The sequence below is a fragment of the Natrix helvetica genome (assembly GCF_964273705.1).
Source record: "Natrix helvetica genome assembly, chromosome: 15".
Classification (NCBI taxonomy): domain Eukaryota; kingdom Metazoa; phylum Chordata; class Lepidosauria; order Squamata; family Natricidae; genus Natrix; species Natrix helvetica.
In genome coordinates this window covers 9,936,306-9,955,035 of record NC_138565.1, presented here as the reverse complement: position 1 = coordinate 9,955,035, position 18,730 = coordinate 9,936,306, and the positions used below count along the sequence as shown (strand labels likewise).

General features: G+C 51.2%; 1 protein-coding gene across 3 annotated transcripts in view; it reads right to left on the bottom strand.

The window, feature by feature from the left end:
- SEC16A (SEC16 homolog A, endoplasmic reticulum export factor) overlaps positions 1–17,641 on the bottom strand; it is a 64,427-nt gene extending 46,786 nt beyond the window's left edge. For 2 of the 3 annotated variants that reach the window (XM_081967057.1, XM_081967058.1), the window contains exons 1-6: positions 17,511–17,641; positions 8,808–12,422; positions 7,623–7,762; positions 4,861–4,949; positions 2,218–2,338; positions 196–394 (exon numbers count right to left, since the gene is read on the bottom strand). In XM_081967057.1, coding sequence (XP_081823183.1) covers positions 196–394; positions 2,218–2,338; positions 4,861–4,949; positions 7,623–7,762; positions 8,808–12,341 — 4,083 coding nt within the window. In that variant the 5' untranslated portion in view covers positions 12,342–12,422; positions 17,511–17,641. The remainder of the gene's footprint in view (positions 1–195; positions 395–2,217; positions 2,339–4,860; positions 4,950–7,622; positions 7,763–8,807; positions 12,423–17,510) is intronic. The other variant, XM_081967059.1, reaches the window with a different exon arrangement.
- Positions 17,642–18,730: the final 1,089 nt, after the last annotated feature.

Sequence of the window (18,730 nt, the reverse complement as noted above, 5' to 3'; positions counted from 1 at the left end):
CCCCAACAGAAGCACGAAGCCAAGATTATTTGGAAAGGGGCGGAGGGGAGGGAGGGAGGTGCCCCAGGTAGGCACATCCGACACCACAGGAAGGAAGGGCCCCATCATATTTGGGCTTGCTGCCTGGGGAATTCTGGGAGTTGAAGTCCACCCATCTTGAAGCGCCGGCCCAGAAGGTTGAAAAGGCCTCCTTACTTGCTGAGAACGGGAGCTGAAGCTGCTCTGGCGGCTGCGGAGGCTGTGGGAGCTGTGCAGGCTGTGCCCCGAATGCTCGCTGTGGACGCTGCGCCAGTCGCCGTCATCCGCGTACGGATCCCTGCGCGGCTCCAGGTCGTCATCGAAGCTGCTCACAAAACGAGGGTCGTATCGCCAATGGTCTTCATACCGCTCATTACTTGGGGAGGAGAGAGAGAAGGGACACTGTCTTAGGCCCAGGACACGCCAAGGTTTACGTACGCGGCTTAGACGAGGGGATAGAAAGGGAAGTCATCAGAGTGGGGGCGTGGCCTAGAGGTGGCCATCCCAATCAGGAGGCTGTGAGTTCGATCCTAGACAGAGAGCAGATATTTCTCTCTCTGAGAATAGATTTGTTGCCCCACAAAGCAAATTAAAACAGCCTTGAGGCTTAATGTTCATGTTGCCTGTGTGAAGCAGGCCCCCATGGCCTCAGGGCAAAGTCACGCTTCAAGAACTAAAGGAGGAGCGACCCGGGAGAACAGACAGGGGCTGTGTTTGCACAAAAGCTCCAAAGAACACAAGACGTGTGCCAGGAGTCTGCACTCTGCGCCTCCCCTTTTCTCGCCACCAACGGGCTTCATGCCAGCGGATAATCACGGATTAATACTATTAGGAAGCCACTGGCAAGGAGGGGAAACCAGGCTTTTCAGACCTGCCTTCCCCCGTTCTTTAGCTGGGATGCTTCTCTCAGCCAAAGGACAGCACTCAGGATACGGAATGGTTAACTTTTCAAATTTGCATCAGTGACGTATCCACGCTTCCCGCAGAACTGTGAAACTCTGTGAAGCTCTGTTCTTTTGCTCAAATAGCCCCAGAGGTTTTTTATGGATGCCTAAACAGAGATGCTTCAAGCCCAGTGAAAACAGCCTCACGGCAAAATGCGCCACGCAAAGGACACCAGCCACCCTTCTCAAATGACGCTCAGTGTGGGACAGAAGGTGTGCAGGGCCCCACCGTCACCGAGGGCAGGGAAGAGGAGCCACGTTTTATGATGAATAGGAACTCTTAACTGCCACCGTGAAAAGCCAGATCCGCTCAATCCGGGATGTGACTAGGAAGCTCGGACTATTCGAAATCACCCTCATCCCTCAACTATCCAAGCTCCAATATTTTCTTTTAAAAGAAAAAGCTAAAAAGGCAGGAACAAAAGAAAAAAAATAAGGGGAATTTACAACATTAAGAGGTTGCCATCCTCCCCGTAAACTGGAGGTTATTCGACTTGACATTTCTGATTCTCTTTTGATTTCTACCATCACATGAATTCCACAGGGCTGCTGGAAGACTTCCAATCCTGCTATCAATCCAGGAAGAGAGTAGATTCTAATTACCCGTGTTTCCCCGAAAATAAGACTTGGTCTTATTTGGGCCTAAAAAATAAGCACCAGGCCTTATTTTCAGGGGAGGTCTTACCTGCTTACCTTAGGACCGCCGCAACTGGGCCTCTCGTGCCCTGACACCTGTCGTGCAGTTGCCCGATTTCTTCTGCAGCTGCGCGTGGCCAGGTGGCGCGTGGCTCTCCACGCCGGTGCCACCGCTCGTCCTGCCGCGAGCAGTGGCACCGGTGTGATGTGCCAGGTGGCGTCCAGCAGCAAGTGGCCGCAAGCAGCTGCAGAAAAAGTTGGGCAGCGACGTGACAGGTGTAGCTGCGGTGGTGGTAAGGTAAATGCTCCACCTCCCCACCTAGCTTGATTTGTATGCGCATGCCTCCCCCCACCCCGTATAACCAGATGGTGGGCGGGGCTGAATGAGGGTTTATTGTTTGAGTAGGGCTTATATTAGGTGCAGGAGTGAAAATTGGGCTAGCGCTTGTTTTGGGGACAGGCCGTATTTTCGGGGAAGCAGAGTTTTCTGCTGTGGGATCAGGTTGTTGCGAGGAATGTCTCTGCGGCTCTTGCTATCCCAACTGTCTTTCATAACCCCCAAAAGGTCCATCGTTCCCAAATCCATTTGGAGCCCAGAGGTATTGGGAGGTTCACCAACCTGTTTCCCTGCTGATAGGCTTCTCTCTTTGGGTAAAGGTTCTGATCCGTGTTGTACCAATACCTCTGATCATAGAGCCGAGGGTCTCGGAACCTGGCATCGTAATTGGAAGGGTAACGCTCTTAAGAGAGAAGAGAGGGACAATCAGTCGTCACAGAGGCTCTGCACTCTTTACGCCGAATCAGATCCCTAGGAATATCCCCTAACATGCCGCCTTTCAACTCTCCAGTGGAGCAGTTACCTTTGCTTTCACTACAGTCCGTTGAGCGAACCATGCAGGGCTGGTGTTTCATGCAGCATTCAGCTACAGAAATGAAGACTCCAACATGGCACTCAGGTTCTTTCCTCCCCCCCAAATAATTAAAACATGTATTGAATTAAAACGCCAGGAAGCTGATATTCTGCAAAGCAACGCACCGCTTGCCAGCTTTAAATGTAGGCCCTGCGTGTTTTCAAATTCCAAATGGGCCCATTGGCCTCAAAAGATTTATAAACAGCATAATTCACCTAAATAAACCCTAACCCTAACCTTGTAATTTTGGGAGGATGTCTGAATATAGCTTGTGCGTGTTAGAAAGATCCAAGGGATTATTTGGGCCAGCAGGTTCTGACAGGTTCTGGAGAAAACCGGTAGCGGAAATTTTAAGTAGTTTGGAGAACCGGCAAATGCCACCTCTGGCTGGCCCCCGAGTGGGGCGGGAATGGGGATCCCCTGCCACGCCCACCAAGCCATGCCTGCAGAACCTGTAGTAAAATTTCTGGAATTTCACCGCTGATTTGGACTCGACGGAGAGTAGTAACTGAAGGCTAACAGAGGGATCCTGTACTCCTAGAGTCAGTCTCCCTTTCTTGAGCTAAAAAACTGCACATTTCTGATCAACTGGTTTTTACCCAGAAATGTGTGTCCCTGAAAATGAGTGGGGCCGTGGCCCAGAGGTGGAGCTCTCGCCTCACAATCAGGAGTCTGTGAGTTTGATCCTAGGTAGAAGCAGATATTTCTGTCTGTGGGCACACTGAGAATATATCTGCTGGGGGGAAAACTCTGCATTGGCAACAGAAAGGGCATCCAGCCAGTAAATACCCAGCTCCATTCAGTTGCCCAGACACTGCAAGGGATTATGGGGGACTTTAAAAGATGATGACGTGTGTCCCTGAAAATAATTTCCACTAGACAAATTTATTAGGGTCCTTACACTATCTTCCACCTTTGACAAACAAGGGACTCCAAATTTTGAGTTCAGTAGAACTTCCTCCCAAACAAATGCTCAAAAATTACAACCCAAGAGTTTTAAAAGAGCGTTTCATTTAGTCATTTCATTTTTACAAGAATACTCACAACAATGCTGAGCAAGCAGGCCAAATTAATGCTATGCTTTCTGAATATCATTAACTCCCAGAGGTACTAAAGCAGGGGTCTCCAAACCTGGGGACTTTAAGACTTGCGGACTTCGACTCCCAGAATTCCCCAGCCAGAATTCTGGGAGTTGAAGTCCACGAGTCTTAAAAGACCCCTGTACTAGAACTTAATTCTGATGATTCCCATTGCTGCGTTGGTTGATACGGGGAAGCCTGCTGCTGCAGGGTGAAGAATTAAATCCTTCACATTTTGTTCTCACATCTCTGCAATGGCCTCCTTTTATTATTTAAATACACCTTCACAAAATGAAGTGTGAGGCCGGGAATAGCCACAACTGTGATCGAAGCCCCATCTCTCTCTTTTTTTAAAGAGGCGTTGTGTTTTAATTCTGCAGGGAGAATGGCCATCTTGACTTTCCTGGCAGATGACAGGGCGTTAATAAGGATGTCAATCTTAGTTGTTCCCCTGGCGTGGAGAAATGCCATTCTGCATCTAAGGGGTTCAGAATCCTGTCTTCTGCAATCCACAAGATCCTGCTGAACTACTACTCCCAGAAACCCTTGGCTTGACCATTAATAAGAGATGCTTGAAGTCCTTAACAGAGCAAGAGTTAGGCCAGGATCCCTCAAACCATTTTACTGCTTTGAAATACAGCTTTCAAAAGGGAAAACAGCCTGCATCTCTCCTCTAAGTCGGCAGGATTTAAATCAGGATAGCCAAGAATTATCTGGCATCTTTTTACGTGCGAACGCAATGCTGTCTCTGTTCCTGAAATACGGGCAGGTTTCGAGTTACGACACATCGTTTGAAATCACATCTGGCAATTGGAAAATGCTGTGCCAACATCTCTCACTGCAATCACGTGACCACATTTGGGAGCTTGGGAATGGGCTTGTTTTTAGGGCCCGTTGCGATGTCGCATAGTCACGTGCAATTTGCGGTTATTATTATTATTATTTTTGCTGGTTTCCACCCAAAAAAATAACAACAACCATTTGGAAGAATGGAGCCACACAACTGTAGAGTTTGCAACAAAAAAATGTATGCAAAAAAATGTCATCCAATCAGAGCCGGTCCCATGGGAGCCTCAGCTTAAGACGGTAGCAATTTAAGACCGGAAATGCAGTCCCAATGGTGGTTGTAACTCAAGGGCTACCTGTAGCTTGCTCAAACTTTTAATATCTTTCAATGGCCTTTAGGGAGATGAGAGAGAAAAATATCAGGCTTCTGCTAGGGGAGTCCGTACATTGAAAGTGGCATATTTTGCTCTAGGACCACATCCTCACCTCCGTTAGCATACGGGTTTGAGTAATAGTCTCCATAGTAGCCATTCCATCCACTTTTCGTTTTGTAATAGTCATCGGGATAATCTTGTCTAAGGGGGCGGAAGAGAAGAGAAATGATTGAAATTCGTAAGTCCCAACTTAGGCTACCAACACAAACAGGTGTGAAGCACACTGGGGTTTCTTACAGCTGAAACACGCCAGCTAGTTTGTCTAGGGCAGGGGTGTCCAAACTTCAGAACTTTAAGACTTGTGGACTTCAATTCCCAGAATTCCCCAGCCAGCATGGCTGGCTGGGGAATTCTGGGAGTTGAAGTCCACAAGTCTTAAAGTTCCCAAGTTTGGACACCCCTGGTCTAGGGAGATTCTCAGTCACCCAGGGAGCTCGTGGTTGTCCCAAAGGTGCTTTTTTTTTCTTCAAGAGGCAACTGGACTTTCTGGTTTTCCTTTGAAGACCTTTCACGCCTCATCCAAGAAGCTTCTTCAGCTCTGGCTGGATGGTGGTGGGGAATGGAAGGATCCACCATCCTATCCGAGCTGAAGAAGCTTCTTGGATGAGGCGTGAAAGGTCTTCAAAGGAAAAACAGGAAGTCCAGTTGCCTCTTGAAAAAGGCACTGTTGGTACATCAGCCAGTTGTTTCTTGAGAAAGGCCAGATTCCGCTCTCTCTCTCTCACACACACACACACACACACACACTAAATCTGTTTTTTTTTCCTTCCCAGAAATCAAGATGTTTGTGTGAGTCCTGTCTATCTTTTGCAGTTCTTCCTCAGGAGCAAAAATTGGAAGTGAATCGGAATAGATCCGGAAGGGACCTTGGAGGTCTTCTAGTCCAGCCCCCTGCTCAAGCAGGAGACCATCTACCATTTCAGACAAGTGACTGTCCAGTCTCTTCTTGAAAACCTCCAGTGATGAAGCTCCCACAACATCTGAAGGTGGACAGTGATCAATTGTGGAAAGGGAAGTCCTAGCTGCCTTTGAGACCACCATGACCTTGGGCGACAGAGACTCTCCATAGACACAAAGGATACTAAGGCAATGAGAATATATATATATATATATATATATATATATATATATATATATATATATGGAAACAAATACTGTGGGGGTAAGACACCCCTAACACCCCTCAGGATGTGTGTTCTGTTAAGATACAGCCTGTTGTGCCTTCAAATGGCTTCTACTGTACTGCCGTAAAATGGCTTCTACTGTACAGTGCAGTGGAGTTGCCGTGGTAACGGCTTCAAAGTACTCCACAAGGGGGCTCCCTCTGGTAAGGGGTGAAAATCCAACGTTAGAAATTATGTTTTATCTGGACATTTCCCCCCTATAAATAAATAAATACCCAGGCAATGCCAGGGTCTCGGCTAGTCAAATATAAATCAAACCATTTCTGGATCTCATGAAGGCTGATTTTTAGGTACCCTGTACTGGTAAAGTCCTTGACTTGTAACCAGTTGCCTTGTGACCATTTGAAGTCACAACAGCCACCCCAAAAGGTATGTATAACCTGGTCCCAAAGTTACTGATGGTTGCCCACCCCATCATGCCCATGTGAATGTATTTTTGGGCGCCTGGCAACCAGGATGCATTTATTGCCATTTGCGACATCCCATGGTCAGTTAACCATGATTTACTTAATTTTTTTCCAGGCTTAATAATAGTAGTAAGTCGCGGTCTGCAGGTGACCAAAATGCCAGCACCGAGGAGAAAGGGCAGCCTATTTCAGCAGCCGGCCTTTTCTCGTCGCCTTTGAAAGTATCAGATTTTGCAAGGAATTCCACCAGTGGAGGAGAGGACTGCAAACGCTACACGATGTGTAAGCATAGAGGAAATTTAAGCAGAGCTACCAGGCAATCGATAAAATGCCTGTGATAGAGAGAGGGCCAGGCACCAATGTCACCTATAAGAAACCCTCAAAGGCCAGTAAAAATGCTTTTCTTGAGACACTTTTCCGAAAATATATGTCTTTTTCAAGGACTTTTTGGGAATGTCTGGGATTAACAGACCGTTCCTTAGAAAAGGAATATACTCTTCTGACCTAGGCTTCAGCAAATCACGAAGCAGGCTCCTTGTCCCGACAAAACCCCTTTTTATGAAGCTCCTGTGAATTCCTCGCATTCACCTCCGGCAAAGTCCCAGCAAACAGTCTTTCAAGGGTGGATTTACAACCACAGACCTTATCAGGCTTGGAGAGCTGCCAGGCCGATATCTTCCAAACGCAACAGCTGTACTAGAAAATACTTGGCAAGGAGTCTCTGAGAGTCACAAACAAATCTTCACACTAATTAAATGAACTAATTTTCTCCTGCAAACTCCCCTCCCCTTTCGCTTCCCTACAGGAGGGGCCATTCATTGTTCACCTGTGGCCTTACTCCCGAGTCGGCCTTGTTCCTTAGCTGTTCCCTTCTCCTGGCAGCTCTGCACATGTGCAAACTGGGAACAGGCTCCAGCTGTTCTTCTGCCCCACTGATCTCCGACTCCGAAGACAGCTGATAACTGTCAGACGGCCCTGGCCCCCTCTCTGCCTCCGACACAGAGCCCTCCTCAGAGCCTTCCTCAGACTCCAGGACCGGCCCATCTTCCTCCCCAACCTCCTCACTCTCTGAGTCAGCCACCAGCTCCGCTGGCCGCTGGTGGGCCACAACATTTACTTTCCAGAGTGGGGCAAACGAAAGCGTTTATATGAAGTGCTCCCGCTTCCTTCTTCTCTCTTTTACAAAAATACCTTCGAGGCGTCAGCACTGGCCGCCTGCTTACCTTGACTGGGGCCTGTCCGAAGTGTGGCTGGCTCTTGAACTGGGGCGCTCCGGTTCCGGATACCAGTAGCTCCCCGTGTCTCGATAGGCAGCAGACTGGTCATACTGGTTGTAGGAAGAGTTGTACTGGCCATATGCATCCTCCAAGAGACAAGAAAGGTTACATTAACTCAGGAGCGAGGCGAGAGGCAAGCCAAACGTTTGGCCAGGCTCCTCTCTCAGCGGATGCGATTCCACGTTGATGGAGGAGATTTTGGAAGCATCAGAGAACAAAAAATAAGAACCCAAAAGCAAAATTCAGGGTGAAAAATCGAACGATCACGAGCAGTAACCCGGCTGCCCAAAGGCCAACGAAGAAATAAATCAATGAATCGGTAAGGAGCTGAGCTGAGATGGGCGGGGGGTTTATATCCCACGTTCAGGGGGCCTCCCCGATTCCTCCCCTAAAACAACAGCCTTGTGGGGTAGGCTGGGCAAAGAGAGAGACAGAGAGAGACCACTGGCTTGTTTTCAGTGCCAGTCGTGGCTTCGATGTAAGTCAAAGGGCTACCTGCATACTTGTTTTAAACATGAAATGTTTTGATGGCCCTTTTGCCAGAAATCTCCTCTTCCCTCCCCCCCCCCCAGCAATTTTTTGGGCGCTTTCTCTTACCCAAACCATTTGTGCTTCCACCTAAATTCCACGTTGACGAAGGTGGTTTTAGAAGCATCAGAAAAAGAATCCAAAAGCAAAATTCAGGGTGAAAAAATCAAACAATCACATGCTGATTATAAGCCATTCTCTTCTACGGGTTTTCTCTTCTTCTTTTTCATAGCTATTTGTTGCCTTTGAAGCATAGGACAGCTCTGACGGGGTTGTGGGGGGGGGGGCTTGGATTGTCACCACCTGCCACCCCTGGAGGAGGCCATGGAAGGCAGAACCTCCTCCTCTTCCTCCTCCTCCTCTCTGGCCAATCGTTCCGGCCTTCAGCAGGAACCCCTAGCCTGAAAAAATGCCCTCTGCAACCGCTGGGCATTGGTGGGAAGAGTTTTCACTGAAGAAATCCCCCCCGAATGTGAACGCATGCAGAATGTCTAAAGCCTCATCCCCATCCCACCCAGGATTGCCCCCCCCCCCACAGCACCCCCCCACCCCCCCGGGAGGTTTCCTCCTGAGGATGACTGAAGAGAGCACGTTTCACTCTACCTGGTAGTAAAGTTGAGCAGCCCTAGGATCCACCGGTGGGTAGGCGTAGCTGTCGTACGGGTACCGGTAGTAGTAGGAGGAGTTGGGGGGCGGGGCGTAGGCGGTCTGCGAAGGGGGGTACTGCTGCTCGTGGCGTGAAGGGGGACGATAAGGTTGGGGGCCACTTGAGGCCGTTGATCCAGGAGGAGGAGGAGGAGGCCCCATGTCAGGGGGGAGGCGGGGATCCTGCCTGAAGTCGGTGCCCGGCTGAGGATGGCTGGGTGGTGGAGGGGCCGGACTGCCTTCCAAGGGACCGCTGGGGCAAGGCTTCGGACTCGGCGCCTGGGCACGGGGGTTTCCGGGAGGCATCTGGAGGTTGGGGCAAACGGAAGAGTGGCGAGGAGCTGCCGGGGCCTGCTCCAAGGGCGCCCCTCGGTCGAAGGGCATTGCGGGCCCCGAGTCCGTCGTTACCTGCCGATAGAACTGCTGCGGGCCTCGAGCCTGGGGGTCGCCGGGACCAGCCGGTCCAGGGCCTGGAGGAAATGCCTGGCCACCGAAATGGAGCTGGCTGAGCCCCGGAGGGCCGGGCCCTGCCCTGCTGTGCTCCTGAGGCTTCGCTCCAGCCAGATCCAAAGGTCTGGAAAGCTCCTGGCAATGGGAAGCGTTCGGAGACCAGCCGAGAAGGCTACCGCTGGGCCCCACAACGGGAGTCCCACCGCTGATGTGGGAGAGAAGAACGCCGGCTGCGGGCTGGCCAGTGCTTTCCAGAGGCAGCCCTTCTGCGGAAGGGGGCTGGGGGGCTTCCATGGATAAGTTGAGGGGGGCTTGAGGCCCAGACGGACCCAGGGGTTTGTGGGGAGCAGTTTCAGCTGCGCTAAGCGGGCAGTGGAAGAAAGTAGCGCTTGAGTGAACTAAGCCCCCAGGTGGGTTTTCCCCGGACAAGCTGCAGCCCCAGTTCTTCCCCAGCAGAGGAGCCCCACCGGCGCCCAGCTCCTTGGCCGAGGGGTTCTTCTCGGGCTGGCCCATCTGAAGGGCGTGAGAGGAACTGGCGGCCGGAGCCAAGTTGCCAAACTGACTCGGTTGGGCAAGCAGGATCGGCGGGTTCTGAAGCGCCTCCGTCGGCGGGGAGGAAAGGAGGCTGGCGTAACCCAGGCTGCCCTGAGAGCTGGCCGCCTCTTCGTCCCCCAGCTTGGGAGGGTTTTCCAAATTTTCGGATGGGAGGCTTCCGGCTTGAGACGCCCCCGGCTTGCTCGGCAAAGCTTCCTCCGGGGGCTGGACCACCTGCGGGGAGGGTTTGGCCGGGACGTACACCGCAGGGGCGGCGGGGGCAAGGAGCACGTTGCCCCCAAAACTGGGCAGCTCGTTGTGCGCCCAGAGGGTGGTCGCTGGGCTCTCGCACTTCTTCCCCAGGCCCTGAGCTCTGGTGCTCGCTCTCTTCTCCATCCCTGCCCCAGCGGAAGGAAGCTGCCGGGGGCTCCCACTGCCGCCCACCAGGGAGAGGGGCAAGGAGTGGGCCGGGGGCAGGAAGAGGGTCTCCAGGTTGTCTGGAGGTTGCTCCAGGTTCCCCGGGGAGGCCACGGCAATCGCGGAGCTTCTCTGCGTGCCCCTTTGGTTGGGACGATCCTCTCTCAGCTCGGCCACCACCTTGGCCTGATCGGTCTCCGGGGGCTTCACCCCCAGGCTGTGGGCCCGGACGGGCTCAAAGGAGCTGTTGACACTGGTGTGAAAGACTCCCATGGGTTTGGGGGGGCTCGGTGTCGGCACCTGGGAGGGGGGGCTGTGGTAATTCTTGCCGGGCTCCTGCTCCCCCACGTCTGCTCCCAGGGGAGAGGAGTCGATCTGCTTAAAAAAGCCGCGGGAGGCCTCTTGTTCGGGCTTCCCGCTTTCCTGCTGGATGAATGTGCCCGGCTCTTGCGTCTGGGCAGTGACCGCTGCGCTCCTGGGGCTCAAGTTGCTATAGTTGGAAGAGACGCTGTCGGGCCGGACGGGCCGTGGGAAGGCGTTGAGGGCCTCCAGGTTGGGTCCTCCTTCCAGGTGGCTCCCGACGTGGCTCTTTGGGAGCAGCGGGGCCAGAGAGGCGTAGCGGCTGGAATCCGATGCCGCCCCTGGGGAGGAAGGGTTCTGCAACAGGGGCTCCCTTGGCAAGACCTCCTGGTTCTGAACGCACTCCTGGTTCTCCACATTTTCGTAGTGCCCGCTGGCAGAGCAGCTTCCTGCCTGTGGGACAAGGCGGCCGGCTCGGTCCTCTCCCGGGAAGGGCGAGGCCTTCTCGCTGGCCTGCTGAGCGGCCGCCGTTCTGAGGAAGCGCTGGGCGTCCGCTTCTTTGGGCGCTGCCTCTGCTGCCAGAGCCGCACTGGGCTGGGCTGGCGCATAATGAGCCGGCAGCCCTTGCGGGCCGTGCAAAGGCTGGTAATAGGTGTGGCCCATGGTCTGCTGGAAAGCATCCACTTCTGGTCTGGCCGCGTGGCTGCTGGCTTCGGATGACAGGATCTCCTCGTTCTCGGCCTCGTCTCCCTTGAAGAACATGGCAATCGTCCCCACGTCGGCCTCGTCTGTGCACTGCCTGTCCCCTCCCTCAGGCCCCCCTTGGGCCTGGCCAGGGGGGCTGCTTTCCTGAGAAGTGGGATGGGCCGAGGGATACGTCACTTCCAGGGGCTGCAAGTAAAAGTGTTCTTGAGGGAGCTGGCCGGCCCACGCACCGGGGCCCCCAGGGCTCTGCCAAGCGCTACTGGGGGGCAGAGTCACATTAGGTGCCTCGGCGAGCATGTAGGGGACCTGGGGGGCGCTGGGGAACCCAGGCTGATGAGGGGGAGTCAGGTGGCGATCCAGCTGGGGGCCCGGCTGGGAAACGGAGATGCTGGAATGGGCAGCACTCCCAAAGGCGTTCCGGGACAGGGGCTCTGGGGAAGGCAAATACGCAGAGCTTTGGGGAGGCATCCACTGAGGCACCGTCTGTTGCAGGAGGGGGAAGGCCGGCATTGGTTGGGGGGCCGCCCCGAGGTTGCCTGGATTCCTACTCCCCTCAGGCCCACCCGGCGGCCTGTCCGGGACAGAAGCGGAAAGGGGATTTTCGGGGCCGATTCTCACGGGCTGAGGCAGTTCCACTGGGGGGCGTGAGGCGTGTTCTGTGCTTGGATGCATCTCGGTGCTGTTGGGGACCCCTTTGGGGTAGGCTGACATGGAGGCCGTAGGAATGGAAAATGAGCCCCCAGCTTCCGAGTGGGAGGCCGAGACAGACGTTAACGATGGAGCAGGTGCGTGAGGAAGGTGCCCAGAGGAGAGGTGAAGGGGAGCAGCTGATGGAGGGAATGCCAATGAAGAGCAGCCTGGGTCTCCGTGGGGCTCGGTGCTCAGTGGAGAGCTGCGGGGGTCTTGTTTGCCGAAGGCAAAGGGGTCAGTCACCGGTTGCACAGGTCCAGTCGGCGCGGCTGCTGCTGAGGTGGGGGCGTTTGCACGCCTACCGTAGGGGCCATTTCGCCAATGCGTGTTCCAGGAGGGGGCGAGAGGAGGAGGGCCTCCGACCCCCGGGGGGGCTGCCTGAGGAGGGGGCTGCATGATCAAAGTGGAGCCGAGTCACTTGCCACCTGAAGAGGAGCAGTAGACGGAGCGAGGCGGCCTTGCCTTCATGTGCACAAGCTGGAGTGAAGAAGACAGAAAAGTGGAATTAGTAACTGGCATTGTTCTCGCTCTATAACCGCTCGCTCAGCCATCATGTGAAGTTGTGACAGCACTGAACCACCCGTGGTTACAACCGACCTTTAGTTATCCTGGCTTCCCCAGAAAGTCAGTGGGGAAGCAGGCAGGGAAGGTTGCAAGCCTCTGGGATGGGTGTTCCTTACACGCGCATCCTCCTTCAGCCCCCCGTGCCTCCCACGCTCCTGCGCGCCTCTCCACACTCATGGCACCCTCGTGCATCCTCCCAGACCTCGTGCGGGGGGGGGGGGGGCTCCTGCACCTTTCCCCACCCAGCAGCAGCCACTTACCTACCTTCCAGTCTGGGGCTTGGGACTTCCTGCCAGTTTCTTCATTAACTTTGGCAGGAAGCTGCCTCGCCTAACGACTGTGAAATTCAGCTAATGATGGCTGAACCAGGATGGCAGAGATTGCTTGTCATTCAGGGATGCAGTTGTAATTTACGACCACGTCCCTTCATGATGGAAATTCTGGTCCCGACTGACATCAGAAGTCAAGGACCACCTACCGTACGTCCACCTGTTATTCCGTAAAGGATATGGATTAATGGAGATGAAATATATCATCTTTGAGGGAGGGGGAAATCTGAAGTATGTAAAGTTTTATAAAGCACAATTTGCATAGGCCAGGGGTGTCCAAACTTGGGAACTTTAAGACTTGTGGACTTCAACTGCCAGAATTCCCCAGCCAGCTCTGCTGGCTGGGGAATTCTGGCAGTTGAAGTCCACAAGTCTTAAAGTTCCCAAGTTTGGACACCCCTGGCATAGGCTAACTGGACTGGCCGTCTTGCAGGAATCTCTCAATCCATAGTCTCTTCTTCTTCTTCCTCCGCACAACACCCGCCTGTTTTCAGTCCGTGAAACAATACCCGCGATTGTGGATGAAGCTGGGACCGAGTGGCACAAGGAAGGCCTCTATTTTGACTTTCTCATCCTATAAATGCTAAAGCCAGAAGGGATTCTGGCACCTGAAAAGCTTATCTGCTTCCTTATTGGTCTATCGTTTATGTTCTTTTGATAAAGGATCTGCTTGTTTGTGCTGTGCTTTCAGATCAAGGGAACAGTACTTTCACTTCGGCTGCCGCGTTTTCTAGTAATGGGCTGCAGGCCTGATTTTTCTTCCCAACTCCATCAGACCCAGCAAGAATAAAATCATGCTCACAGAAGCCTTCTCTGGGGTTTTGAATGACACCCATCTCTTGCCCTGATCGAAAGGGCCGTCTGTTGTTTCTTCCCAACAGGGCTTGAAAAGTAGGTCAATGAATGCCTTTCGGGCACCCAAAAACCTTTTGCCAGGATCCTGGCATAACTCCAGAGACAAGGGACACGTTTCCACCGGTGATATGGATTTGCCTCTGTTACTGTTCGTCATTTGCTTACAAATTAACTTTTAACCACAAAGACATCACGAGACCCGGGAAGCAAATATTTGGGTGGGCAATTCATTGGAATTAAGGGACACATCTGAGCTATTGAACTAATTTAATCTTCCTTTCTCTGTGTGTGGCCTTTCACCAGGTTTGGGGGCTGTTGGTTGTTGGAAATTCTTGGGCAAAGCAAAAGGAAGTACTCCCAGATTTTGTTACTATTGGCTGAGACGTCTTGCTCTAAGAAGCCTGTTACACCTTGTGCTCTGTAGTGCGTACATCACAAGCCATCTCCGCAAGAGGCAGATAACATGCACGTCAGTGGGCTGGAAAACTGAACACCAGATTCACACATAATGCACTACACTTTGGTTCAGGGAGGTGTGTGGATCCCACCACTGTAACAAGAACTCCCATTAAAGCACGTTTTTTGCTTAGTACAAAATTCTGCTCAGCCATGTAATTCTCTCACTGGATCCTCAAAAAACAGGAAAAGCATTCAAAAGAAGCCCCTATCCTTTTTCCTCACTACCTGTATGACTTAAGAGCAAAAGACAGGTGTTAAATGTGAAAATGTCACAGAAAACATTTGTTCCATTTTGCAAATAATTGCAAAAAAAACCGCAGTTTTGAACTGGAAGGCGGCAGGGACGAGAAGAAATGGATTAAAGAGAAATGAATCAAAGTTGTCTTCGCTTTAGAGACAACAGTGGAGGAATTGTAACCTGAAGCATCACGAAAGTCCCTGGACTTACAGCTGATCAGACATTAATAGTGACCCAGCTAAGGTTAGTACACTTTTTAGATTGCATCAATAAAACTCTGGTCTCCAAATCAGAGGCACTGTACTCATACATTTATTTTATTCAGCACTAAACAAATCTTATCTGAAGTGCTGGCCATGCAATCTTGGCTCCTATACTCAAAGCAAGCCAGGAGAAGCACAAAGGTACTCAGCCGTAGAGAAAGTTCCTCAAAGAACTATTTTAAAACTGGGTATATTCATTAGGGAAGAAAACTGAATGGAATGTGATAGCTGCTTTCAAACACCTGGTAACTGAACCAGCCAAACAAACAGACAGACAGTCAGACACACACTCATCACGGCAACTGCTATGTCCCCCAAATTCCAACAGCTAAGATTTGAGTTGTGGGAACTCCGATTTCTATCTCATTCCACCAAGGGGGCCTTTTCAAATGTTATTTTCTGCTGTCTGAAAGATGATTTATTTTAATAGGAACTCTCTACTTACTTCTTAATCTTTTTCATTAAAGCTCTCTAATTAGAAATTATTGTTAATTGTTTTATTGCTGGTGATTATAAATGCTGCAAAAAAAATTTTTTTTTAAATCTTATTCTGCCTTCAGTGCCTTGAACAGGTCTAACAAGCCTCTTACCAAGAGGGTAGACAAGTGGCTGTTACGCCATTTATAAGGAACTTCCCATATTAGGTTTAGTTAATTGATTTAATTAACTATAACGAAAAAGAACAGAAATCATTTTAAAGAAGAAGATTCTGCTGTGATAAGAGACCCCGAACGTTAGCGAATGTGAGTTTCCGAAAACACTGAACAACAACTACTGAATGTGGTTGATTTCTCTAGCAAGACCAACAATTCAAAGTCAAAAGTGAACACAACCTAACACACCTCCATTCGCCAAGGAAATCTAATTACTAAGCTAATCGTCTGATTGTGGAGAACATCAACCTGAACAAGGGAAGGCCAAGGGAAACGTGCTCTACTCGAACATCCTGATCTTTCAGAATGCACAAGTGCATTTCACTACAAGCGTTGCGTAAGCCTTCCAAATGTGGTTTATATATATAGATATATAATCCCAAACTTTTCAAAGGGTTTGTAGCACCTCAGATCCTGTTGTGGCCTCATTCCCCTTATTTTCACATTGTCTACATCCACAGAAATGGGTTCAGATTTCAGGGGCAGAGCCTGGGGCAACCCTCCATGTGTATAACCCTGCATTCGGGATGAGATATTGTTCCACTCCTGCTCCTTTCCCAGCTGTGTGATGTGTGGATGGAGACAAGGGATCAGGAAAAATAACCACATACATTTTAATGGAGGCCAGGCTGCCGAGGCTAAAACCCAGATCCAGGTAGTTCTCGACTTACGATCCCAATTGAGCCCAAAATTTCCATTAAGTGAGGGCCCAGATTTGAAGTTGTGACATCTGCCTTCCTCGGGATCATGTGACTTCATTTGGGGCGCTCAAGCAATGACATTGACGGCTATGCGCTTTCTCCTGGGGTTACATCGCCATGATTTATGATGGGTTTTTTTTTTGCAAGGATACGGGGGTTTGCAGGTAGTCCTCAACTTATGACAATGGAGGCTAACATTTCCATTGTTAAGCGAGATATTTGTTATGTGAGTTTTCCCCCATTTGACCACCTTTCTCACCACCGTTGTTAAGTGAATCCCTGCAGTTGTTATGTTAGTAACCAGGTCATTCAGTGAATCGGCTTCTCCATGGGCTTTGGGGACACCAGAGGTCACCAGCTGCCAGGATTTTGATCATGCGGTCACGGGGAGGCTGCAAAGGTCGTAACTGTGAGAATCTGCTCCTAAGTGCCTTTTTTTTCAGCGCTGTCGCAATTTTGAACGGCCACTAAATGAACTGTTGTAAGTCGAGGACTACCTGTATTCCAGTACCTGACACATCACCTGTCGCAGGTCATCAGTTTCAGAGGCTGAGCATTATTATGCCCAGGGACTACAGTCGCCACCTGTGGCTCTGCCCCCCTTCGCCCCAGGAACGCCACTTCCTCGAGGGGGTGGGGCTCCACTCATGGGGGGGAGGCAGCCAACTTGACACCCCCTTCCACTTCTTGCACCCCAGGGGCGGCTGCTGCTGGGTCTGCGTGCGGATGGCGCTTCTCCTTCACGGGCCAAGACAACCCTCATTTTGGACTTCCCTGCAAACAGCCAGTTTGATTTTTTCTTTTTTAAAAAAAGCAAAATAGTCCTCGACTTACAACAGCTTAGTAACAGTTCAAAGTCAAAACGGCATGGAAAAAAAAGGGACCAAGGACCACTTTTCGCACTTACGACCGTGGCATCCCCCTGGCCACGCGGTTTACATTCAGACGCTCGACAACGGACTCACGTTTACAACGGTCGTATAATTGTCCCTGGGTCACCTAATCAAAACTTTTGTAACCTTCTGATTCGCTTAATGACCCGGGTTACTGACTTAACAACCGCAGCATTTCACTTAAAGAACCGGGGCGAGAAAAGTCGTAAAGCGAGGCAAAAACTCACAGGTCTGGCTTCACTTAGATTTGGGGGAGGGGCCGCCTTGGGGGGTCGTAAGTCGAGGACCCCCGTGGGTGGTCGTAAATCGAGGACCACCAGTGCCAGGGAAGCCAGGGCCTTCAGGGACCCGCAAAGGGAGGGGAAGGGGAGATCTTAACGCCGGGGGGGGGGGGGGACGGGGACGTGGCAGATCGAGCCCGTGGTCGCCTCTCCCCCTTGGCCGAAAAGAGGGAAGACCTTTCCCGCTCAGGGAGGAGCCAGGAACCATCCTCGACGCCCAATGAGGTAGACTTCTCCTGAAGCGGGAGGCTCCATTCCTACCCTCATCAAGCCCCCCCACCCCCGCAGCCGGGCCCGGGGTCCCCGACCCTCCTTCAACCCGTGTTCACCTGCGGGGGAGGGTTTCCCTCAGCACGCCCGGCCGCCTGCGCCGGCGCCTTCCGTCGCCTCAGCAGCAGCGAGCCCAGCTGCCGCCGCCGCCATCTTGCAACATCCGGCTCCAGCGGCAGCGCTGACGTGTCACGTTGGCCCACTGCGCGTGACGTCACCGCAAGGGGCCCCGCCCAGTCCTGCCCCCTACGCGACAGGGGGCGCGCCTAGAGCTAAGAGAACAAGAAGAGTCGCCCGCTCCGTGAGATCGGCCCCCAGACGTAAGTCGACGCGTGACGGCAACTTTCCATTGAAAAAATTCCTCGTGAGTTTGCTTTACCACACGTCCTGTGTGCGTTCTTTTCTGAGGGTCGCCCCCCTTGGAAGAGTATAAGAGTGGACTTGCAAGTTTCTGATCCCGACTGTAGATAGTTTTCTCTATGATTCCTATCTCTATGGAGACATCTCAAACCATTTTTTTTTAATTTAAATGCCTCAACAGCTGCTTCCAGATCCAACCGAATATCCGTGGCCAAAGAGTTTCTGGGGCTAGAGAGGTTCCTCTCTAACTAGCCTGTCTGGGCGGCTTTCAAAGGAGAACCGGAAGTTTCCCTATGTGTCCACGTTTTCCTGCTCTCGGCGGAAAAAAAAAAAAAAAACCTGGAGCATTTTCGTTCCCAGGCGATTGCAGCCTGTCGCTCTAGCACAGGGGTTTGCCACTTTAAGGCTTGTGGACTTCTGGGGAATTCTGGGAGTTGAAGTCCACAAGTCTCTTTTAAAAATAAAAAAGTTTTTTATTTTGTTTTTGTTACATCATAAAAAATTCTTTTGTGAACCGAGGGCTGTCCAGATTCCCCCTTTAACATTTCCACAAACACAAATTCATTCTACATTATATTTCCATTAATTTCCAATTTTAGCCCTATACTTTTCTCCTCCTATTTTTCAATTTCTAATTTTTAATGTATATAAACAATGTCATTTTTTTCCTCCTTCTCTTTGGAAATAAATAAAATTATTTCTTTTCCACCTATTTTCTGTTAGCAACGTACATCTTCACGTTCAATTTTTATATGATCAACATTTAACATAGTTACTTTGCACATTTACAAGTATTGATATAACTCATACGCATCGCCAATAAAACATGCTATTACCTTGTTTACAGTATTTCATTTCATTCTACTAATTCATACAATTCTGCTAATAGAAGTCCACAAGTCTTAAAGTGGCCAACTCT